This window comes from Cervus elaphus, chromosome 9, assembly GCF_910594005.1.
Source record: "Cervus elaphus chromosome 9, mCerEla1.1, whole genome shotgun sequence".
In the NCBI taxonomy this organism is placed as follows: Eukaryota; Metazoa; Chordata; class Mammalia; order Artiodactyla; family Cervidae; genus Cervus; species Cervus elaphus.
This window is the reverse complement of record NC_057823.1, coordinates 53,975,361-54,001,239: the sequence shown is the minus strand read 5'-3', so window position 1 is coordinate 54,001,239 and position 25,879 is coordinate 53,975,361. Positions and strand designations below refer to the sequence as shown.

At 40.7% G+C, this 25,879-nt stretch overlaps 1 protein-coding gene across 1 annotated transcript in view; it reads left to right on the top strand.

The window, feature by feature from the left end:
* Positions 1 to 25,879, top strand: part of DIAPH1 (diaphanous related formin 1) — a 108,891-nt gene that overhangs the window by 18,474 nt on the left and 64,538 nt on the right. Inside the window, 16 exon segments of the mRNA XM_043913037.1 lie at positions 11,310 to 11,336; positions 12,348 to 12,503; positions 14,906 to 15,007; positions 15,356 to 15,486; positions 15,675 to 15,761; positions 16,572 to 16,635; positions 19,014 to 19,153; positions 20,279 to 20,387; positions 20,867 to 20,977; positions 21,277 to 21,395; positions 22,052 to 22,168; positions 22,634 to 22,749; positions 23,275 to 23,339; positions 24,014 to 24,193; positions 24,968 to 25,276; positions 25,278 to 25,730. Of these exon segments, the coding sequence (XP_043768972.1) occupies positions 11,310 to 11,336; positions 12,348 to 12,503; positions 14,906 to 15,007; positions 15,356 to 15,486; positions 15,675 to 15,761; positions 16,572 to 16,635; positions 19,014 to 19,153; positions 20,279 to 20,387; positions 20,867 to 20,977; positions 21,277 to 21,395; positions 22,052 to 22,168; positions 22,634 to 22,749; positions 23,275 to 23,339; positions 24,014 to 24,193; positions 24,968 to 25,276; positions 25,278 to 25,730 (2,286 nt within the window).

Genomic DNA, 25,879 nt, shown 5'->3' with positions numbered 1-25,879 from the left:
AGACTCTTGAGAGTCCCTTGGACTGCAAGGAGATCCAACTAGTCCATCCTAAAGGAAATGGATCCTGAATATTCATCAGAAGGACTGATGTTGAAGCTGAAACTCCAATACTTGGCCACCTGATGCAAAGAACTGACTCATTTGAAAAGACCCTGATGCTGAGAAAGATTGAAGGCAGGAGGAGAAGGGGATGACAGAGGATGAGATGGTTGGATGGCATCACCGACTCAATGGACATGAGTTTGAGTAAACTCCGGGAGTTGGTGATGGACAGGTAGGCCTGGCGTGCTGCAGTCCATGGGGTCGCAAAGAGTCGGACATGACTGAGCGACTGAACTGAACTGAGACATGTCAAATGAACCAAACGTGGGTTTCTGCCCCCAAGCAACTTACAGTTCGGTCCACAAAAACAGCTACAATAAACGGTCTGAAGAAGGACCTGATATAAATGTATTTAGAGCCTGGTTTGACTGAGTCCTTTAGATCTTTTTGTGGCATGACTTACTATGGCTAAGTATACAATTTATAGATGAGGAATAACTGTTTCCTTTCGACATTTTGTAGGAGTGCTTTGTCAACTAGTACAGTCTTCATGTGTATGTTTTTCTAGAAGTTTTTCTGTAGTAATAAGAGCACGATTATTTTTATAGAATGTTCTCATTACTACATTTTATGACCTTAATGGTTCCTAAGGAGGCCTGGTGTGCTGCAGTCCGTGGGGTCGCGAAGCGTCGGACACGACTGTGCGACTGAACTGAATTGTTCCTAGAAGTGTGTCTGGTTTTGTTTTGTTTTTAATAAATAGGGGAACTGAAGCATGAAGAATTAATGTGATTCACTCAGAATCACACTTGCAGTGTTTTAGGATGCTAGAAGTAAAAAATAGGACTCATGATCTTTTTCCTTTAGCTAAAGTTCTAGATAAATTTTGTCAGTTTGCTTAACGTTTTGGTTGCCTGCTTTAACATGACAAACTCAATAGCTTAAAATAAAACCCACTTGTTAGCTCGTAGTTATCTTGGTCAGAGTCCATCATGGATTGTGCGGCTGTGGTCTCAGTGTCACAGGGTTGAAATCAAGGTGTCAGCCCGGCCAGTCCTCATCTGTAGTTGCTGGAGGAAAGCCTTCCAAGCGCATTCAGGTTGGAAGAATTCAGTCTCTTGCAGCAGTAGGACTGAGGTCCCTGTTTCTTCATTGACTCTTAGTTCTAGAGGCTGCCTGTAATCCCTGCCGTTTGGCCTCTTTGGCTCAGACCAGAAGTGGCATGTTGAACCTTGTGTTTCTCACTCCTCACCCTAGATTTAAAGGACTTGTGTAATTGGGTCAGACCCACACAGATAATTTCTCCTTAAAAGTCTGTCCTTGGGGATTCTCCTGGCAAGACTACTGGAATGGGTTGCCATGTCCTCCTCCAGGGGATCTTTCCAACCCAGGGATGGAACCCAGGTGTCCAGCATTGCAGGCGGATTATTTTTACTGACTGACCCACCAGGGAAGCCCTCTTAAAAGTCAGTTGTGGCAAGTAATATAACCTAATCACAACAGTGATAGCCTATCATATTTACAGTTTTGATAATTATACAGGTTATGTACCTCAGGCTAGAAATCTTGAGGGAGGTCCTAGAATTCTTCCTACCACACTAAACATTTCCCTCACTCTGAATTAGCCCATGAGCAGGTGTGGATGTCAGAAGAGGGAGAGCTGGGAATTAAGTATATTGAGGCAGTGAACTGCATTGTGATTGTGGGTTTTATGAGAAAAACCTGTAGTTCCCAGGAATCCTCCTAAGAATCATCACAGAGTAGGGGCCATGGGGCATTCAGCTGTGGTGTTTTCCCTTAGCCAAGAGCTCAGATATAGTTGTTCTGGATAAGGTAACCTGAACAAAATCTTTAGAAGGTACTAAAATATGGTCTTGCTCTTGTAGGCTTATATTACCCCTGTGCTAGCCACATGGTTCATGAGGTAATTGTTCATGATTAACTGTTCTTGCAAAGCACATTGGTAGAAATTAGAAACACTCTTTGCTGTGTAATGTACTCTGTGATCAGAATAATGTTTAATCATATTCTCTTATTAGATCTCTGCTTACCTCTCTTCTGCTATGGACACTACCTAATTACCTTTTGTTTGGCTACATGAGAGACTATCCTTCATTGAGAATTCCCTTTTTGTGACTGGAGGGAAAAGTTAAAGATTCAGGGAATTGGGTTAGAAGTGAATCAGTGCCTTGGATGAATTTTCTTATATCCTTTAATCTATAATAAGTCCAATTCTGTTACTAGGCAAACAGAGGGAACCTCTGTCCAAAAGACTGGCAAATTTAGTCCAGTCAACCCACTTTTAAAAAGCTCAAGTATTAATAGATTTGGCTACCACCACCATCACAACAAATCCAGTTATAGAAAAGGAGTTTTAGATTTCATTTGCATTTATTATGATACTAATTGATCAGGGTATGCTTCAAACTCATTCAGTCATCAATTTAATTAGTCTAGCCTCACAGGGCATACTTTGGGATCTTGACTTTAATTTTTGGTTTCTTTGAGAAACCAAACTGTAAAGTGTCTAGGAAGTTTCTTGTTTCCTATAGATGGTAACCAAAAGATTTATCTTACCACATATTACATTAGGATGTGGTAACTGAGTCAGAGCTTTGAATTACACTCTGGAAGGAGAGAGTGAGGGGACAGCTTTTCATTTTTATTTTGATTGATGGTCTTAATGCAGAGCAGTGCCCAGCCAAATATGTTTATTTTGATGCTATTACTTTGATGCAGTGCACCTTTGAGCAATTTGTGTTAATTTAAGTAAGATTTGATAATACTGAGAATCTTTCAGAGAAATTGAATTTTTATTAAATGCAGTTTAAGCTCTTTTCCTGTACCAACTAACGACCTTCAGAAATTTATTTGCTCATTTAATTCTATTGAACAAAAAATTCCTATCGAATAAATTGTTATTCTGCCCCTTAAAAAACATTTTGTGCTTCTATCAATAATTGTTTGCATATAAATGAAAGGTTATTATAAAAATTGAGTTACCAGAAAAAATCTAGACTATGTTTAAGTGACAATATTGCCACTGTGAGATCGAGGCTCCCAGGAGAAAATAAACAGTACTATCTTGGAGGCACAGTCTGACCTTAGATTCCCTGATTGCTTACAAGGGCTCCTTCTGAGGGTGTCAGTGGCCAAGCCATGGGGTGTGGGGGTCAGCGTACAAACCTGAAGTCTCTGCTCTGGGAGTCTCCTTTACCTCGCAGATGATAGGTCTCCTGTTGCCTGTAGTTCAGGTCTGTCACTTTCTTGGTTTGCTCCCTTATTTTGGTAGAGTGTATCCTACAGTTGCTTCCTAAGGTGCACTTGGATACATTTCCTGAAGACTTTAATGTCTGAAAAATGTCTATTCTGAACTCACATTTGATTAATAATTTGGGTATAGAATTCTAAGTTAGAAAATTTTTTTTATATTTTATTTTATTTTTTTATATTTTAAACTGCCTTTTTTGTTGTTTAGCTTTTTGTATATATTAGTAGTTGAAGAAATTAAAAGCTTCTCTGATTCCTTTGACCAATTTTCCTCCCTTCTTTTTCTCTCACACCTCCCCCTGCCCACCCCCTCCCCCCCCCCCCGCCCCCCCCACTGTGTGGCATTTGGGATCTTAGTTCCCGTACCAGGGATCAAACTTGCACTACTCTGCAGTGAAAGCATGAAGTCTCAACCACTGGATAGCAAGGGGAAGTTCCCCTTCTTTCAAGTTGTAAAATTTTGTTTTCCTAGTGTTTTGGAATTTCACCATGATATGCCTTTGTGTGGTGATCTGTCTGTTGTGATGGAGACATCCTTCAGTCCTGGGAAATATTTTTCTACATTAATGTGTAGTTGATTTACAATGTTGTGTAAGTTTCTGCTGCACAGCAAAGTGATTCAGATATACACATGTGTGCATTCTTTTTTTATATTTTTTTTCAATTATGGTTTATGCATGTTACTGCAAATAGCATTATTTCATTCTTTTTTTATTGCCATGTAATATTCCATTGTATATATGAACCGTATCTTCTTTATTCATCTGATGATGGACTTTTGGGTTGTTGCCTTGTCTTGGCTATTGTGATCAGTGCTGTTTATGAACATAGGGGTGCATGTATCTTTTTAAATTACAGTTTTCTGCATATATGCCCAGGGGTGGGATTGCTGGATCATATGGCAACTCTGTTTTTAGTCTTTTGAGGAACCTCCATCCAGACTGTTTTCCATAGTGGCTGTACCAGCTTACATTCAGTGCTAGGAAATATTCTTGAATTATTTCTCTGATAGCTTGCTCCTCTGTTTTCTCCTGTTGTTTGGGTATTATACTTGCCAAACTGATCTAATTTTCTTATCTTTACTCTCAGTTTCCCATCTCTGTCTTTTTCCTCTACTTTGGGGAGATTTCTTCAAGTTCTTATCTTTCAGCCTTTCTTGAGTTTTCTGTTAAGTTTCTGTTTTCATGGGTTCAACTTCTAAGGGTTCTTTTTTCTCTGAATATTTCTTTTTAAAATGGCATTATGAGGACTTCCTAGGCTCCAGTGGGCTTCCCTGGTATCTCAGCTGGTAAAGAATCCACCTGCAATGCAGGAGACCTCGGTTCAATTCCTGGGTCAGGAAGATCTACTGGAGAAGGGATAGGCTACCCACTCCAGTATTCTGGCCTGGAGAATTCCACGGACTGTATATTCCACAAAGAGTCAGACACAAGTGAGCGACTTTCACTTAGGCTCCAGTGGTTAAAAGACTCTATGCTTCCACAATGGGGCACAGTTCGATCCCTGATCGGGGAACTAAGCTCTTGCATGCTGCATTGAGTGGCCAAAAAATTAAAAAAAAACAAACACAAAAAACGGCATTATGTCCTCTCTTATAGATATTAACTTTTTTCTATTCTCTTTTCTTGCATTGTCTCTATATAAGGAATTGCTTTTTCTCTCTCTCACATTTGTATTTTTCCTTATGTGTTTAATAATCCTTGGTTGTCTGTTCATATTTAAGAATGAGGGACTGAAAAATTCATTGGAAACTGGATCCATGGGTAGAGCTTGTTAGCTGTGCAGTTTATTGTAGGCTTGCCCTGTTCAATATAAATATAATGTGAGTCACATATGTAATTGTAGGTTTTACAGTAGCCACAGAAAAAGGCAAAAAGAAAAAAAAGGAAAAGAATCATGTGAAATTAACTTTAATAATGTTTTTTAACCTTGTATATCTAAAATAGTTTTAATGTGTAATAGATATATATTGATTGTTAATGATGTTTTTACCTTGTTTTTTATATGAAGTTATTGAACTGCAGTTTGTTTTATATCTTACAGCACATCTCAATTTGAATGCTAAATTTTTATGGATATACTTGATGTGTATTTAGATTTCATAAAATTTACAAGTGAAAGGTAGATTCACATACCTAGCATATTCCAAACATACTTAAGTTTAACAATAACATACTAGTTTTTAATTTTAAATTTTTTAAAAATTAAATAAAATTTAAAATTCCTGTTTCAGTTGCACTAGGCACATTAGAAATGCTCAGTGGTGAACAAGATAGAAAACCCAGAGATAAACCTATGCACCTATGGGCACCTTATCTTTAACAAAGGAGGCAAGAATATACAATGGAGAAAAAACAGCCTCTTCAATAAGTGGTGCTGGGAAAACTGGACAACTATATGTAAATGAGTAAAACTAGAATACTTCCTAACACTATACACAAAAGTAAACTCAAAATGGATTAAAGACTTAAATGAAGGCCAGAAACTATAAAGCTTTTAGAGGAAAACAAAGACAGTACACTCTTTGACATACACCACAGCCAGATCCTCTTTGACCCACCTCCTAGAGTAATGGAAATAAAAATAAACAAGTGGGACTTAATTAAACTTAAAAGCTTTTGCACAGCAAAGGAAACAATAAACAAGATTAAAAGACAACCCTCAGAATGGGAGAAAATAGTTGCAAACAACTGGCAAAGGATTAATCTCCAGCATATATAAACAGCTCATATAGCTCAACAATCAGGAAAACAACCCAATCAAAAAATGGGCAGAATACCTAAACAGACATTTCTCCAAAGAAGACATACAGATGGCTAATAAACACATGAAAAGATGCTCAACATTGCTCATTATTAGAGACAAGCAAATCAAAACTACAATGAGGTATCACTTTACACCAGTCAGAATGGCCATCATCAAAAAATGTACAGCAGTAAGTGCTGGAGAGGGCGTGGAGGAAAGGGAGCGCCTCGCACTGTTGGTGGGAAGGTGTGTGTCTGTTGGCCTCTCAGTCGCGCCTTCTCTTTGCAACCCCACGGACTTCTCCAGGGTATTCCCTTCTCCAGGAGATCGCTCCAAACCAGGGATCAAACCCAGGTCTGCCACATTGCAGGGAGATTCTTTACCATCTGAGCCACCAGGAAAGCATGGAAACATACAGCGCCATATATAAAATAAATAGCCAGTGGGAGTTTGCTGGATGAAGCAGGGAACCCAAAGCTAGTGCTCTGTGGGTGCCTAGAGGGGTGGGATGGGGAGGGAGGTGGGAAGAAGGTTCAAGAGGGAGATGACATCTGTATGTCTCTGGCTGATTCATGTTTGTGTGTGACGGAAACCATCACAATATTGTAAAGTAATTATCCTTCAATTAAAAATAAAATAAATGCTTAGTCGTTACTTGTGGCTGGTAGCTACCAGATTGGACGGCATAGCTCTACGGTGACCTGCTTGGACTATGTCAGTAGTATAAGGTTGTTTTTTAGTTCCCCAGAGAAGGCTCTTCCAACCTTCTGCCTCAAGGGTAAGGATTTTGGGGTGCTGGAGTCCTGAGAAACTAGAAAGGGGAAGGTGCTGGGTGTCTCAGTATATAGAGTACGCATAGATTAACTTACTTGTCTTTTTGGTATAGGATTTCTGCCCACAGCTGTGCCTGGCATCCCCCGAGCCAGAGATCTGTGTTTTACCCTCTTCTAAGAATAAATTTACAGATTTATGCTGGAGTAAGGGAGGGTAGTCTCCTGATGGCATGAGGGGAGGGGCTTTGGGGATAACAGGAGGATCTACAGGTCCAACTGCTTCTTTACGTGAAAGGTGAAAGTCGCTCAGTTGTGTCTGACTCTTTGCGACCCCATGGACTATACAGTCCATGGAATTCTCCAGGCCAGAATACTGGAGTGGGTAGCCTTTCCCTTCTCCAGGAAATCTTCCCAACCCAGGGATCAAACCCAGGTCTCACGAATTTCAGGCGGATTCTTTACCAGCTGAGCCACAAGGGAAGCCCAAGAATACTGAAATGGGTAGCCTATCCCTTCTCCAGCGGATCTTCCTGACCCAGGAATCGAACGAGGTTCTCCTGCATTGCAGGCGGATTCTTTACCAACTGAGCTATGTAACTGCTTTTTAAACAGCCTTTAAACCAATCTTATTTTTGGCCTCCCTCTCCTCCAGCTGCTCATTTCTGTAAGTATTATACCTGGTGCTGCTAATTCCTGAGCCTGTTGAGGATTCTTAAGTACAGTCTGGATAGTTACTGGCTTTTCCTTCATCAGGTTTAGGGCTCATTTTTCTTAGATCTGTTGAGTCTCAGTCCCAGCTTCAAAAGTTGGTTATAACTACACTTTTCTTGTTTTTCCCAACCTTGTAGGCTCCTTCCTTTTTTTTTTTTTTTCCTAAAAATTCCTTTTCTGTACATGTAGAAATATTTCAAAAAGGGGGGAAATTTAATTCAGTTTACTGTCTTTTACCTGGATGTCCCTATTAATTTGTATTCATGAGCAGATTTTGATATGTTAAAAATTTTTCATTCTGTATTTATGCTTCCTTCAGTATCTGTATTTGTAGTTAGAGGTTTTAGTATACAGCTTCAGTAGAAGACTCGGTAGGAGGGACAGGAAGATGAAGTATTTAGTGCAGTAAGGGTTCGTAGTTTGAAGGCAGAAAATAATTGATAGCAAACAAGGGAAAAGATGAGCATAGAGGCATATAGAAATAGGTGGGATCATTAGAGATCATCAGAAAGCTTGAACTTCTGGGGCATAATGCATAAGTACACGTCCAGTAGCATTTATCTTCTAGGACTCCACTATTTTTAGTCATTCTTACTTTTCATGAACTAGGAACCTCTTGTTACCTATCTCAGAGAATCCACAAAGCATATTATGTATCTTAGAAAATTCACAAAACAGTTAATGATACAATTAGGAAAAAAGCCTCACAAAACTTACCATTTGTAAACTGTAAGATCCTTAAGGAAAACACATGTAGCATTAAATAAGTAAATTAATACACCCTCAATATACTGTAGCAGCAGGTTCTATTTCAGTAATAGAGCTGAGCCTACAATTTGGGTGTTCTATTGGGTTCTGAAACAGAATTTTGCCTGTACTGTGATTCACTTTGCTGGTAGATGCTGCCCTCTGTTGGGAGTAGTTGAGAAATACATGGATCAGTTTTGCTGTCCTTACTCAAATCGAGCACTAAAACATGGATACTTTTTTTTAAAGGAATTAATCTGTTTCTAATGATGCACCAAGGAAACCTAAGGAGACTGGTTTTTTCCTTTTTAAGAAAACAGATTTTTTGTGTGTATGTCTAAAGGCAACAGTGGGCATTAAATGGGAACAAGACAAGAATTTGGGGAATGCAAAGGTTTAGGGCTATCTGGAGACCAGAGTTCCATACCCAGCTTGCCCTTATATGACCTCAGTGATTTACTCCATCTGTGTGGGCTTCAGTTTCTTCACCAATGAAATGAAAAGGTGGAACAGATCTCCAGGGATTGGTATTTTAGGAGAGCAGCCCCAAATTATGGTATTTGTTCATAGGAGATACAATGACTGAGTCTTAGACTCTGCCCTGAAGGAACTTAGTCTGGAAATAGCTAGAGGAGACAGACAATCAAAATACAGTTGTAATCCACTTGTAGTGCTGTGAGGCGGGCAAGTACCTATTTCTGCAGAAACATAAGGAGAGGTACCTTTCCAATTAGAGGAGGTGTCATCCTGTAGGGCCTGTTGGAGCTAGCCTTAAGCAGTCTCCACTGAGGGAAGCAGCAGCCTAGGGAAGGTTTGTGGTGGTGAGACAGCGTGATCTGTCTGTGGACTTGGAATGAATTCAGGATGCCCAGAAGATAGGGTTTGAGGTAGAGAGCTTGTTGAGAGATGAGTCAGAAGTGTCCTATGCCATGCTAAGGAATTCGGATCTCAACCCAAGGGCAGTAGGGAACTATTACAAGGTTTTAAATGAGAAATAACCCAGACAGCTCGACATTTTAGAACAATTACTCTTGGATTTAGTATAGAGCGTAGATTTTGTGTTGGGCAGATGGGAGTGAAGGAAGGGACATGAGTTAGGAGGCTACTACAGTAAATCAAATGACAGCTCATACCACTAGGATGGAGGGAAGAGAAATGAGTCTGCAGGCAGAAAAAATGGGTTGCTGGTTTCCTGTTCTTTAACTTAACCTGCAGCTACGAAGAGTCCAGCTGGCACTGATTCATTAGACCCAGGTTCTGTTATCTATGTTATATCCATCCCAGAATTATTTTGGTGGTTGTTTGGTTCTGACAGAACATTTTGAGTTTGGAGGGCAAGGTTCTGGACTGGAAGCACTTGCTCTAGGAGCAAGTAAGTGTAACCTTGGTAGTGGCAACCTGACTATAAACACTCACTCTGTGTGTGGCTTGTTTCACCTCTGTGTCAGGAGACCCAGAACGATGACAAAAGGAACTGTGAGTCTGCCTGGTGTTTCGGTCTCTGTCTCGTGACCCTTCTGCTGTGGCTGCCCAGTGAGCAGCGCACACACAGGGTAGCTTCGGATTCCATGGACACTGAGCAAAGTTCTTAGGGTTTCGGGTGAGTGATTAGCATTCCATCAGCAGGAGGTTGACCTCTGGACTGTGGAGGGCAAAGTTAAAATTCACAGTTTACATGGGATTTAACCAAACTCTTGACATTGGGTACATGAGCATAATGACATCGATTTTTCTTGTCTGTAAAAAGGTTAGTAGAATAATTTTGTGGCAGTGTCAAATAGTTTTTCGTTAGTTGAAGAATGTTAGTCAAGAGGCATTTACTGTACTCTTCTAAGAATAACAGCAAAAATAAGATTAAAAAAATGTTTTTGGCAGCACTCAATGGCATGCGGCATCTTAGTCCCCAACCAGGGATTGAACCCATGTCCCCTGCATTGGAAGGCAGAGTCTTAACCACTGGACCTCCAGGGAAGTCCCTGGTTTAAAACTAAGTATTAGAATGAAGAATTCCTGCTTTCCTGTACCTGGTTGAATCAGACTTTTTTTGGTAAAGTACAGCACACATACAGAAGAGAAGAGAAAATATAAAACATACAGAAAAGTTATAAACAGAACATCCATGTATCCATCATCCATCTCAAGAAATAGAATATTATTGTAAGCACCCCTGAAGCCCCCATCCCTTTCTACAATCATTATTCTTCCACCCACCCCAGGTAACCACTGTTTTGCCATTTGTGGTAATCATTCTCTTTATGATTATACATCCTAGATAATGTAATTTAATTTTGCATGTTTTTAATCTCAATGTAAAAGAAATAATACATTCACTTTTATATTTGTGAGTAGCTACATGTTCATTCACTTTCTGCATATAATTATTTTCCACTGTACCATTACACCAGTTTACCCATTCTACTCCAAATGGCTGTTTGGATTGTTCTCTGTTTTAGATATTACAGTGTTACTGTGAACATTGTTGTTATACTCAGCCTGCTATGTTAGTGCAACTTTCTGAAGGAAAGGTAGATTTATAGAAACTGTTGTGTTGAGTTGTAATATATCTGCGTATTTTCACTTTACTAGATTCCGTTTTCCATTGTGTTTTCCAAAGTGGCCATAACAATTTACATTACACCAACAGTGTGTGAGAGCTCCTGCTGCTATGTGACTAGACACAGGACAATTTTTTGCCAGTCTTGAGAGTAAAATGATAATCTTGTTGTGGTTTTGGTCTGCATTTCCTTGTTTACTAATGAAGTTGAACACATTTCATAGGTTTATCGGTCATCTTTCCCCCAAAGGGTTATTATATGTTAGTGACCTTAAAACTCCTCCTGCCCCTTACCTAAGGGAATGTGCTAAGGAGTATGGCAGAAATCTAGCTTGTAGGAAGGAGCCTAGATCCTTTCAACTTCTTTTCTCCTCTTTTTTTCCCCAATCCATCTGGTATTTAGGAAATTTCCTGGCATTTCACTCATCTCTCTTCCCTCTCTTCTCCTTCCTTTTTCCTGTTCCTAGACTCTGAAGAGACTCATGGCAGATGAGGTAAGGAAATTTTGTTCAGCATGTGCATGGCTCATTCCCTACACTTATGGTATTTGCCAGTTGCAATAACTTTGACTTTCTATAACTTATAAATGTGATATGGCTTCTACTCTCAGGTCCTCCCACAGCTTTTTCTAACTCTTTGCTCTATTTGATTTATTGCATGCATTTCCCTGGCATGTTCACTGACTTCCAAGGTTGGGCATGTTCTTTAAACTCTCAGCTGACTTGCTGTCTGGATGCCATTCATATCATTGGAAGCCCCAGAATGCTTGCAGATGCTAACTCTTATTTTCAAACAGGTAGTGCCGATAAGCTGCAGTTTATCTGTAGCTCTTTCTGAATTGAATACCTGTCCTCGTGGTTTGAGGAATGGTTGAGGTTGGTTGACAGAGAGATGGCATATATAGCCCTGAAGCCTGAAGTACAATAGATTATATTCTTTGCAAAGAAGATTTTGGAGAATATATTTTGAACTTTTGCTGCTTGCATAACACAAGTGCTATGGAGTGTACAGAAGAAAGAAATAACAATGGTTCCTGGTTTTAAGGCATTTCCTTGTTTCTTGCATATAACTTATATCAAAATCATGATCAGACTAAGCTCTCAAAGGGGGAGGTCCTCTGAGGATCTGGCCACAGTTATTATTGGGTAACTAGAGGGAAACAGGGCATTTTACTGAGCACTCCGCATGTGAGGTGCTTTCAGTTCTGGGTTGCTCGAGGGCTTAGAAATGGCAGAGGAGCTAAAGAGCAAAGTTCTCTTTTTTTAGACAGGTTCCAAATTTTAGTATTTCATTCTCCTTATCTTTGGATGAAGGTGAGAGTACAGAGTCAGTGTAGTAAATTAGATACAGGAAAGACTGGTTTCTCTTTTTCATGTCATAAGAGCCTTGGAATTGCCCACAAACCAAAGGAACCATGGGTGTATAAGAGGCTAGAGGCTCTTTGAGGTATGGTTTGTTGTGTAAATAAAAATGGGTCACTGCTAATTCTTTTTTCTCTTTCTCAGCTGGAGAGATTTACCAGCATGAGAAGTAAGAAGGAGAAAGAAAAGCCCAATTCTGCTCATAGAAATTCTTCTGCATTTTATGGGGATGATCCCACAGCACAGTCATTGCAAGATGTTTCAGATGAGCAAGTTCTAGTACTCTTTGAACAGATGCTGGTAAGTTCCCCACCTCAAAACATTGCTTCTTCTTGAAAATGCTTTTATGGGCATGTTTGTTGTTTAGTCACTAAGTCATGTCCAACTCTTTGAGACTTCCTGAACTGTACCTGCCAGGCTTCTCTGTCTATGGGATTTCCCAGGCAAGAATACTGGAGTGGGTTGCCATTTCCTTCTCCATTTATAGGCATGATGGGTCCTTTTTCATGCACAGCCCTCCTTAACTAGCCCTTAATTACCAAAAAAACGCTCTAGGTTTAATAGAGAACTTAATAGCAGCTCCATTAATGAAGAGACTAAATATACAGGCACCAATCCGTAGATTGGAATCTGTGAATTAGGCTTAGAAATATCTGATCACTGACCACCTTGTTAGTCTCTTTCAGCCCAGCAGCACTTAAGCCACAAAGATACAGAGTGACTGGGCCAACTAATGTGGTAGTGTGATGACAGCCAGAGTAGATAAAGATTTAAAACATTCACAACAAAATCTCTACAAAGAAGAAACTTTGGAGACGTGGAAAGGTGTCATTTGCCCAAGGTCTTCTGTTTAGTGGTAAATCTGGAAAGAGAATTCTGATGTTATAATCACTAGAAGACCCTTTTAGGCTGGGTCAGTTCAGTAATAACCTGTGCATGGGTGACACTGACTTTGCTGCCCTCAGTGAGAACCGCTGAGTAAGGACACTCAGAGAATGTCCATCAGTGCTGAGGGTTGCAGAGTTTTGAGTACATGTTTATACGGTTTCATGAGACCTATGGATTAACTTGGATTTACCATCTCAGCTTCAATTAGAGACTAGTGGCGAGTCTAACTAAGTTAAAAGCATGGAATTAAAACCCTTAATACAGGGCCTGGTACCTGTGGTTGTAAACCCTCAACCAGTACTACTACTATTACTTTTCACTGAAGCTTTCAGTTTGTCTCATAATGATCCAAGTGTGTTAAGAGTCTAAGACATGTTAGGGGCTTTGGATTGCAAATTGAGATGTCTTCAGGGCAAGGGGAGGTAGCATTAATAAGTTAAGGGCTACATAAAAGATGATAAAAAGAAAAAGAGACTGCAGTAAAATGAAGAACATTTGGCGTTTTTGTTAAAAGCCAGCCACAGTTCACTTCCAGGTTTTGAAGCATTCCAGTTGGGAATGCTAGCCCAGTAATCCCAGATGTTTCTATTTTTCAAGAAGCCAGAAATCTGTATGTTTTAAAAAAGCAACAAAAATTGTTTTTTTTTTAAACAAATAGCCAGCATTCAGATTTCCCTAATAAGGTCATTTAAAAAAAATTTTGTTTATTCAAGTCGCGATTCCAGATAGGGTCCATTGTAATATTCTCCGAAGTTTCATTTGAACTATAGATTTTCCTTTCCTTCCTATTGCTATAAAAAGTTTCTTGAAGAAGCTGTTTGACTTTTACAGTTTTCTGTAATCTTAAATTTGCTGATTGTATCCCTTGGTGCTAGAAATTCATTTTTTTTTATGAAGTCTCTCAAATTTAAAATGTTGAAATTTTTAGAAGACAAAGCATACTTAGAAATTTTAGAAGACAAAGTATACTTCATCTTTGGGTCTGATTCAGCCTCAGGGCCGCTATTTTGCAACTTTTCTGTTCAGTTTATCTGTAAAAGGAGGAAGAAAGCACCAGAAATTGAGTCAGAAAAAAGTCAGATTACTATTACGGTTTGGTGGTGGTGATTCCTTCACACATCACACACACACAGACAGAGAAGAAATTGAATATTTCCACTTTTTCCTCCTATACATTCCCATTTTAAATAATATTCTGGACTTGTTAGGGTTGAACTTCTGCTCACAGAGATAGGAGGCTCAGACAGATGGTTTCATATGTAACATGCTCAAGCAGGGCCTTTCTCCTGATAACACACTCCAGATTATGTCTGTTGAGGGAATTTGTCAGTTTCCAGTTTGTTCTTCATGGAGGAGTTTGTCCAGGGACTTAGTTAACCAGGAATAATGGGTGTTTAGGCCTAGAGTGGCACAGATTTTGCTGGTGTTTGAATGGTGCCAGTGGTTCAGTCCTTCAGCCTGAAGAAATTACTAAAGTCCATCCCAAGTGCAGAAAATATTAATGCTATGTTTGCTTTTCTTTCAACAATACAAAGTAAGTTTTCCCTCTGTATTGAGAGTCCGTTCTTGTTAGGAGTAAATTTAAGTGTATGTATATAAAAATGTCTGTTGGGATTTATACTAAAATGTTAACCATATTTATTCCTAAGGAATTCCCATCATCTATAATAGCTTAAGTCTCTAGGGGTCAGGAAAATTTCTTTATTCAGTAAGCATTTAGTGTGTTCGTCTCTTCACTAACTGTACTAAATATTAAATACTCAAACTTGTAAGGAATTTAAAGCAATTTTCCCCCTTTTTTCTCCTGCTACTAGCTGGATATGAACCTGAATGAGGAGAAACAGCAACCTTTGAGAGAGAAGGACATTATCATCAAGAGAGAGATGGTGTCCCAGTACTTACACACCTCCAAGGCTGTGAGTCCTGGGGCAGGTACCCATGACATGGGAGACTGTGCCCTTATCTTGGCCATGTTTGTTTTGTTACTTTCACAGAACATTTTATGTCCACATCAGTTCTATTTCATTCTTTTATGTAAACTTACTCATTTTTTACCTTTACTTGAGTTACTTTTCTTACATATATTTGCCTAATTCAATCATCATAAAGTATGTATGAGTAATGGGAAGGAAATTCTGAATCTCATCGTTCTGTGGTATGTATGATGGGTGTCTGCCCTCATACTGTTTAAATGGTATTAACTAATACTAGTCCAATTTATGACTGAGTCCAGTGTTTACTGACCTCTGTTTGCTTCTTTCCAGGGCATGAGCCAGAAGGAGAGCTCTAGGTCAGCCATGATGTACATTCAGGAGTTGAGGTCAGGCTTGCGGGATATGCCTCTGCTCAGCTGCCTGGAGTCCCTTCGTGTCTCCCTCAACAACAACCCTGTCAGGTGAGGATTTGAAGGTGGAAACAGAAGTAAGAGCCCACTGTAGAATTCACTGGTGGGGATTAGAGATCAGAGGAGTCAGGGAAGTATGAGAATGTTCTGGATTGGGAGTAAGAAGTTGCCAGGACACATTTTATTTTTGTGGATAAGAGTATATTGATTTGATATTGCGTTGTCTTTGTGCCTTACAGTTGGGTCCAAACATTTGGTGCTGAGGGCCTGGCCTCCTTATTGGACATCCTTAAACGACTTCATGATGAGAAGGAGGAGACTGCTGGGTGAGGACTTCCAAGTCTTGTCATCTTCTAGGTGGAGGGTAGTAGAGGACTTGGCTGTTTGCTGTAAAGGAGGAAATGGCATAAATGTAAAGTTAGGACTACGACATTATATGTTGGCTGAGAATGGGGTTTATCGTGGGGGTGACTGGAGGATGAATAATTATTATAGGTACAGGAAAAGGTAGAGGAACTTAAATTTCTCAGTATATACCACATATGATTGTGAGTCTCCCAATACAGGTTCTTATCCCATCTGGAAATGTGGTCTGATTAGTCCAGAGCTCTCCCGTGATCTGGTCTGGGTCGTATCTCATTTGGAAATATGTGTGATCAGTTTGAGACTAACTTTATGATAGTCTTCAGGGTTGAAATAATTCTTGCACTGACTTAAGTTAGGCTTTCTTGAAGCCAACCTGACCCAGTATGGTTTCTCTACTTCCTGGGATCTTTCCAAAGCAAAACACAGGTCCTCTGCCTCCTGAAAGTACAGACTTGAAACCTTTGGTGTAGATGAGGCAAGCAATAATAGATAGGATGCTATTGTGATAGAATTTAGCCCTTAGGAGCCTACTAGGAGTTAAAGGGGAGATTTTAATATAATACTAAATTCTTCGTTAATGAGAGGATTAGCCAGTGGTTCTTTTCTTCAGCTATCTCTTTTTGCCAGTGTGTCAGAACAAAGTGCTATGTGCTAGAGTTTACTCAGCTACTAGTTGGGAGTGTTCATAAGACCCTTGTTTATAGTTGAAAAGTCAGTGGGAGATAGGTGTAGAATAAAGGGGCTTCACTAATTATGTCTTCTACACACAGAGGCTATGACAGCCGTAACAAGCATGAGATCATTCGCTGCTTGAAAGCTTTTATGAATAACAAGGTAAGATTGTTCCCATTCTCATTCTGACTCCCATCATGACCCCTGTTTTGCTCTTCTGTTGGCAAACTCAAAAAAGAAGGACCTAGAAATACAAGGTTCAAGACTTCTAGCTTTCCTTTTTAGTATTATAACTTTTGATTACCACATACACATACTGTTACATATCTTTTTCCTCAGTTGTAATGTCTATTTCAGAGGAAAGGCTTAATTTTCTTCTTCTGTTTATACTTTTGTTAATGATGGATTTCCTGACCTGCAGTTACTAATTTTTGGAAGGTTTACTTTATTCTCTGCTTTATTATTTTGTCCCCTGTATGTTCCTACTGTAGAATATTTCCTTTCTCTTTATTTTTTTCTGTTTAGTATTTAAACCTAGGGAGCCTTCAATGGTTTGTTCATGAGTGCAAATCTGTCTTCCTGACTGTTTAATTTTATTATAATTATTCTATTGGCTTGTGGGGGCATTGAAAAAGAAATGTTAAGAGTCAGTTTTTATTCTTGGAAGACATAGAATTCTATTGTGTCTGCTCAGTTCAGTTCAGTTTCTCAGTCATGTCCAACTCTTTGCGACCCCATGGACTGCAGCACTTCCCTGTCCATCACCAACTCCCGGAGTTTACCCAACTCATGTCCATTGAGTCGGTGATGCCATCCAACCATCTCATCCTCTGTCGTCCCCTTCTCCTCCTGCCCTCAATCTTTCCCAGCATCAGGGTCCTTTCCAATGAGTCAGCTCTTCACATCAGGTGGCCAAAGTATTGGAGCTTCACCTTCAGCATCAGTCCTTCCAATGAACACCCAGGACTGATCTCCTTCAGGATGGACTGGTTGGATCTCCTTGCAGTCCAAGGGACTCTCAAGAGTCCTCTCCAACACCACAGTTCAAAACCATCAATTCTTCGGCACTCAGCTTTCTTTATAGTCCAACTCTCACATCCATACATGACTACTGGAAAAACCATAGCCTTGACTTGACGGACCTTTTTTGGCAAAGTAATGTCTCTGCTTTTTAACATGCTGTCTAGGTTGGTCATAACTTTTCTTCCAAGGAGTAAGTGTCTTTTAATTTCATGGCTGCAGTCACCATCCGCAGTGATTTTGGAGCCCAAGAAAATAAAGTCTGTCACTGTTTCCACTGTTTCTCCATCTGCTTGCCATGAAGTGATGGAATTGGATGCCATGATCTTAGTTTTCTGAATGTTGAGCTTTAAGCCAACTTTTTCACTCTCCTCTTCCACTTTCATCAAGAGGCTCTTTAGTTCTTCTTCACTTTCTGCCATAAGGGTGGTGTCATCTGCGTATTTGAGGTTGTTGATATTTGTCCTGGCAATCTTGATTCCAACTTGTGCTTCATCCAGTCCAGCGTTTCTCATGATGTACTCTGCATATAAGGTAAATAAGCAGGGTGACAATATACAGCCTTGATGTACTCCTTTCCCAATTTGGAACCAGTCTGTTGTTCCCTGTCCAGTTCTAACTGTTGCTTCCTGACCTGCATACAGATTTCTCAAGAGGCAGGTCAGGTGGTCTGGTATTCCCATCTCTTTCAGAATTTTCCATAGTTATTGTGATCCACACAGTTAAAGGCTTCGGCATAGTCAGTAAGGCAGAAATAGATGTTTTTCTGGAACTCTCTTGATTTTTCAATGATCCAGCGGATGTTGGCAATTTGATCTCTGGTTCCTCTGCCTTTTCTAAAACCAGCTTGAACATCTTGTAGTTCACGGTTCACGTATTGTTGAAGCCTGGCTTGGAGAATTTTGAGCATTACTTGTTGTGTCTGCTAGAAAATTATTTTTCCTATGCTCATTTTTGTTTAGCTATTTTGGGAAGCATATTCTATCCTGTATTAGTTTGCTAGGGTTGCTAGAACACAGTACTACAAACTAGGTGTCTTAAGCAACAGAAGTTTGTTTACCTCACAGCTCTAAAGGCTGTAAGTCCAAGATCAGGGTGTCAACAGGATTGGTTCCTTCTGAAGGCTGGGAGGGAGGGTGTGTCCCATGCTTCTCTCCTAGCTTCTGGTGTCTTGCTGGCAACCTTTGAGATTCCTTGACTTGTATATGCATCACCCAGTCTCTATCTTTGAGTTCACGTGGTGTTCTCCCTGTTTGCCTACATCTCCTCTTTTTGTAAAGACAACAGTTATATTGGGTTAAGGACCCACCCTACTCTAGTCTGACGAAATGGTAATCTAACTGACTACATCTGCCTGTGACCCTGTTTCCAAATGAGGTTACAGTCTCAGGTACTAGGGGTTAGGGCTTCAACATACGGATTTTGGGAGGAATACCATTCAACCCATAACAACTCATCAACTTGTCCCTGGTTAGGTGCTCTCATCTTTAAGCCTTCCTTTTCTGTTTTTGTTCTCATAGTTTGGAATCAAGACGATGTTGGAGACAGAAGAAGGAATTCTGCTGCTGGTCAGAGCCATGGATCCTGCTGTTCCCAACATGATGATTGATGCTGCTAAGCTGCTGTCTGCTCTCTGTATCCTGCCGCAGCCAGAGGACATGTATGTGGCTGGAATGATTTTTCTATTTTCTTTTTTATCATCTTCCTTAGTCTTGAGGAATATTGAGTTGCTTGGGTGTCCACTTACTCTTAAATACTAGGTAAGACTATATTTCTTACGTGAACACTGTGAATCTTAATATTTAAGAATGTTTGTTAAGAGATGGAGGCTGTTCTGCATGTATTGCTGCTTATCAAGGGTACAGCAGAGTGCCTCCTAGATCTCCAGTAATGTCTGTATTGTCTAGGACAAGGGTTTCTTTTTTTTTTTTTTCTTTTTAATTTTTTAAAATTCAGAAATAACACAAGGTTATTTTAAAACTCCGAACAACACAGAAATATATGAAGTACAATTAAACAATGTCATCCCTTTGGCAAACCCTATTCTACAGAGGTGACCACTTTTAATGGTGTGGTGTAGTCTCATGGATCATTTTCTTTTTTTTTTTTTTCATGGATCATTTTCTAGCTTAGACAAATATACTAAGTTATAACATACCTGCCACTCCAAAAGATGGTATCTTAGAATTAAGGAAAGGTGGCGCTAGTGGTAAAGAATCCACCTGCCAATGAGGAGATGCTAGAGACACTTCCCCCTGGGTTGGGAAGATCCCCTGGGATAGGAAACGGCAACCTGCTCCAGTATTCTTGCCTGGAAAATTCCATGGATGGAGGAGCCTGGTGGGCTACAGTCCATGGGACTGCAAAGAGTTGGACATGACTGAGCACACATACATGTATTCTTTGTACAATATATATATATTATTTCATATTTATGTACTTATGTTGGGTAGATTTTCTAGGAGTAGGCCAATGTTACCGGCATTAAAAATTGGTACTGTTAAATGCCTCTCCAAGAGTTGTCCAATTTATACGCCTTAGAACAGGGGTCTTGATTTGGTAAATATGGATAGGACTCTAGGGCTGTATTTTTAGGGAGTGCACTTTTCTGAAGAGATGGTCCTTAGTTTCCTGGTGATCTGGCCTCTGCTCTATATGATAAGAAGAAGAATATGAGAAATCTAGAATGTTGATATTGTCTGTTTCCTAACTGATCTGTGCCCCTGTGTAATCTACCTGACCGGAGCACCTGACCAATTCTCTCCCTTTCCTCACTCTTGGGCAGGAATGAAAGGGTTTTGGAGGCGATGACAGAAAGAGCTGAAATGGATGAGGTGGAACGTTTTCAGCCACTGCTGGATGGATTAAAAAGTGGGACCTCCATTGCTCTCAAGGCATGTATACCTGTGAAATGGCCCACAAGTGGAATTCAAGATAGAAAGACTGAAGTTCATTTGACCTTTTTTTTTTTAATTTGACCTTTTAAAAGTACACATGGAGCGGTTACCAACAATGTATTTTATATTTCAAAGTTCTTTCTGAAGGGAAAATGGTTACTCTTCTCTCTAAAAAGCAGAGAAAGAACTGTTTTCCTCATTACGAGGTGGAAAAAAGGCATGGTATTTATTTACAAGCTAGGAAACCAAGGCCCAGAACAAATTACACTTTGAAATCCCCGGAATTCTTTAGACCTCTGAGCTCTCTGGACCTCTGTTTAAACCAGGCTAATTTGCTGTAACAGAAAATCATTCTTGTCGTTTTTGTACTCCATCTTCTAGGTAATATTTGGGGGCCTCAGAATGCAGGTAAAGAGAGTGGGATCTTGATCTCTAGGAGTTAACATTGACACAGCTGCTGAATTTTCTTATCTTAGGTGGGATGCCTACAGCTCATCAATGCTCTCATCACACCAGCTGAAGAACTTGATTTCCGAGTTCACATCCGAAGTGAACTGATGCGCTTGGGGCTGCACCAAGTGTTGCAGGTGAGAGGCAGCTCTTCATTAGAAAGGCTGGGCTGGTTCCTCCTGTTCCTATAGCCCCACCATCCCTGGGATAACTTCCATTTTCAGTTTAAAAACCAGGTTGAGGGAGTTCCCTGGTGGTCTACTGGTTAGGATTCAGCACTTTCACTGCTGTGGCCTGGGTTCAGTTCCTGGTTGGGCAACCATGGCAGGTCATGCAGCGTGGCCAAACAAACCAAAAAAACAGGGTAAAAGGTTTGGGTTTCTAGCCAGCATCAGGCACTTCTGGGTTCCCTGACCTATTCTTCTGATGTTGACAGGACCTTCGAGAGATTGAAAATGATGATATGAGAGTGCAGCTTACTGTATTTGATGAACAAGGAGAAGAAGATTCCTATGACCTGAAGGGACGGCTGGATGACATTCGAATGGAGATGGAATATCCTTTTACTGACTGGGTTGAAATAGATAAGACATTCGGTTGTTTTCAGTGATAGATCCCTGTATGGAATGGTGTGGAGTTGATGATCAGAAGAGGGCATTAGTCCGTCTTCCTAGTAGATAAGGCGGCTGTCTTTTGATTGCTGTGGATTTGTTTACCTCAGCACGGACTAGAGGAGTTGGGAAAGCTCATCTGAGGGTTGCTCAGCATGGAAGCAGTCATCATAGTTAATATAGATCTCCTAGAACACAATAGCTTAGCTTATTAAGATGTGGAACTGGTTTTGGAAGGACATAGGCAAGTCAGGGAATAGGGCTGTAACTTGTATGTGCCCCTGAGACTGACATGGGGAATAATTTGGTTACCTATCGGTATTTTCCACAAGTGACTTTGAGGCACTTACCTTTTTCTTTCTGTCTATTGCTCGATTTTCAAGCCAAGTACTAGGCATTTTGTCTCTGTGTAGTACCACTGACTCACTGGTCCTCTGGCCAAAGGAAGTTTACACAGCTTAAAGTTTAGGCCAGGGTGTACAGAAGGAACAGCTGTTAGAATAGAAGTGGCATCTTGTTCCTTTTCATGCGAGTTGTCAAGCTACCTGTCAGACATATTTTCTAAGTTTATGCTTTCCTTAGCCTCTTCTCCTTTTCCACTGACTTCAGTGAAGTCTTCCAGATTCTGTTAAACACAGTGAAGGATTCAAAGGCAGAGCAGCACTTCCTGTCTATCCTGCAGCACTTACTCTTAGTCCGAAATGACTATGAGGCCAGGTGAGATGGTATACCTTTGGGAAGATTAATCTGAACCTAAATGGAGAGAGCAAAATTCAAGTGAACTGCCCTCTTTCATAGTGGGGTGAAGGTGATAGCCAAGGAAGGCAGCAGTATAAAGTTCTTTCATGTTGGAACATGAGATTCAAGCCATAGACTAGAGATTCAGCAATAGTACTGTCTGTCACAGGCAGGGTCTAGCTTGAATTTTAGATGGAAAATGATTTGCACTGGGAGACAGATGGCAAGAAGTTTTGACACTCTGAAGTAGATGTGCATAGCTGATGCGGAAGAGGGGGATTTCTTAGAATGGCAGCAGTACTCCATTAATATTATGAAAAAGTCTTTTCCAGGACATTTATCCTCAGGTCCTTCTATTGTCAAAGCAATTTACCTTTCTTGATCCTGAATACCAAAATTATATTTTGGTTTTCCATTAATAACCTTGTTTTGTTTCTTCTGTAGACCGCAGTACTATAAGTTGATTGAAGAATGTATTTCTCAGATAGTTCTGCATAAGAACGGGGCTGATCCGGACTTCAAGTGTCGGCACCTCCAGATTGATATTGAGGGACTGATTGGTAAGTGTATTCATCTATTTGGTTCTGTGAAACATTGCTTCCACCTTTCATTTTCCATTTTTCTTTCAGTGAAGATTTCAGAGAAGGTACTTTTTTAGCCCATGGGTATTTCCATTTTCAGTCTTTCTTAGGTGATATAATAATATCTATGCTAGGAATATACAGGCCTTTAGTTTATTTCCAAAAAATTCTAAAAGTTTATCCCTTCTCATACACCTCCCCACCTTTTGAAGGGACTTCAGGTATTGTCTTTAACTCCTGCTGGTCCCAGAGATTCATAAGTACTACTTGTAGGCATTTTCTGTGCCACCCAGCATGGTAGCCATACTGTGTAACAGGCACTCAGAAATTATATGTTGAACTTAGCTGAAAGTTCCATTTCTTTGTCCCATACAGAACATTAAGAAGGATAAGAAAAATAACCAAAGGGCAGTCTTTGCTCCTTTTGTTTATATGGAAGGGCTTAGTGAGAGGGGCAGGGGAGAATTGGGAACTTGACTTCCTGACTCTTTGCCTTCTTTTTAGACCAAATGATTGATAAAACAAAGGTGGAGAAATCAGAAGCCAAAGCTACAGAGCTGGAAAAAAAGGTATGTATGAGAGATCAAAAATAATTGAGCTATATCTTTCTTTCTTTGTTTAAGGGTTTTGATTTTTCCGACATGTGACACAGTTACTCATGATATTTTGGAAGTGTTCAGCACACAATAGCAGTTCCTTGGGGAAACCTTTCTGGTGTAGGTCATTCAGTGGAGAAAGTATGATCATGAGTAGCTGGTCCATTGTGAGTTTGCACAGTTCATGGGCCCCCGAGCAGGAGGAAGACAGGTGGAACTCTCATATAACGTTGTCAGCACTTGGGTTTACTTGATGTCTCAGGCCTCTTAGCCATAGAATAATCGGAACTGGAATATGTCTGAATTCTTTTTCTCTTTGATTAAGGACTCCTATTGTTGATAACTTTTTGATCCTTGAGACTGTTGGGACTGTGCACCTTAGCTGTCCTGGTTAAATGTCCTTAAAATCTTGGTGGTGGTGGCTTTTTAAAAAAATCACTCCCAAGTATTGATAGTCTATGGAAATAATCCCTGGCTTCCCCCTCCTTTAAGCTTGATTTTAAGGTCAAAATCATAGTGGCCTGTTTTCCCAGGCATTCCTTGGGTCAGTGAGCTCAACAGATCAAGGATTAACACAAAACAGTAAATTATGGGGAATAATACTGGACTTTTGTTGAGATGGAGAACCTGATTTCTTTCTTTTCTAGCTGGACTCCGAGTTAACAGCTCGACATGAGCTCCAGGTGGAAATGAAAAAGATGGAAAGTGACTTTGAGCAGAAGCTCCAGGATATTCAGGGAGAAAAGGATGCATTGGATTCTGAAAAGCAAAAAATTGCCACGGAGAAACAGGACCTGGAAGCAGAAGTGTCTCAGCTCACAGGAGAGGTAATTTCCGAACAGGGAAGGCAGAGTAACCTGGGACTGCCAGCAGCAGCTTCAGGGTGAGCCTGTGTTGGAGCAGGACTCTCTCATCTTACAACTAGGAAGAGTTCAGATACTAATAGGTAATCTAGTTAGGTGGTGCATATTCTTTAAATCATGAACTGTTTGGGGGATAAGTAATACGTAAGATAGACAATTTGGAGAATACAGAACAACACAAAGAATAAAATGAGTCACCGAACTACCCAGAGATAAAGATAATATTTCTAGTAATTTAGAAATATTCTAGTAAATTTAGGAGTAAATACTAAATAAACTGTTCTATTTACTAATTTTCTCTTACTTGAGTCATCTCTGGACAGATCTATGCCTACATACTCTGCCTGCAGTTATAAATATTTATATGATCTGTGATACCTGATAACTTGATCACTTTATGTGTTTATATTACTACATTTATAGCACATATGTTAATTATATAACTAGAATATTTGGTTTACTTGATCTTTGCAATTTCTAATCAAAGGGAGAGTTTAACATAAACTTTGAAGTTGCCGTCTTAATGCAAAGCGTACTGAACTAAGAACACGAAAACCTGAATTCTAGTTTTGTCTCTGTTGCTAAGTAGCTCTGTGACTTTAGGTGGAGCCTGTCAACTAACTGTTTTCACTCCCTTCATGTATAAAATGAGAAGTTTGGATCAAGTAATTTCTTAGGTTCTTTCCAGTGGTCCCTGAAGTGGAGTGAGACATATTCCTCTTGGTGGTGTTTCTGCAGGTTGCCAAGCTGTCCAAGGAACTGGAAGATGCCAAGAAAGAAGTGGCTTCTCTCTCTGCTGCAGTTACTGCTGTAGCCCCTCCTAGCAGTGCTGCTGTTCCCCCTGCGCCTCCTTTACCTGCTGACTCTGGGCCTGTTGTACCCCCTGTATCAGTCCCCACACCCCCACTTCCTGAGGCCAGGGCCAGTCCTCCTCCCCCACCTCCTGCTCCTCCTCTACCTGGGTGTGCTTTCCTCTCCCCACCTGGGGGTCCTAGCATCCCCCCTCCTCCCCCTTTGCCTGGAGGTGTTGGCACCCCCCCCCCCTCCTCCTCCTCCTCCCCCTTTGCCTGGAAGTGTTGGCATCCCCCCGCCTCCTCCCCCTTTGCCTGGAGGTGTTGGCATCCCCCCACCACCTCCTCCCCCTTTGCCTGGAGGTGTTGGCATCCCCCCCCCTCCTCCCCCTTTGCCTGGAGGTGTTGGCATCCCCCCCCCTCCTCCCCCTTTGCCTGGAGGTGTTGGCATCCCCCCACCACCACCTCCCCTGCCTGGGGGCCCTGGCATCCCCCCACCCCCTCCTCTCTTGCCTGGAGGACCAGGAGTGCCGCCTCCCCCTCCCCCTTTTCCTGGTGGAATCCCCCCACCCCCTCCATTTCCTGGAGGCCCTGGCATTCCTCCGCCTCTCCCTTTTGGAGTTCCTGCAGCCCCAGTTCTGCCATTTGGATTAACCCCAAAGAAACTTTACAAGCCAGAGGTGCAGCTCCGGAGGCCAAACTGGTCCAAGGTGAGAATTTCTGTCCATCTCTTCATTAGTAGATTAAGAAAAAAACCCTTCAGCTTCCTACTTTGTGTTTTGTGCATGGTTGGACTCCCCTTTCTTATGGTTCACATCTGTATGTCTTCAAGTTCCACTCATGCATATGTTTATTCACC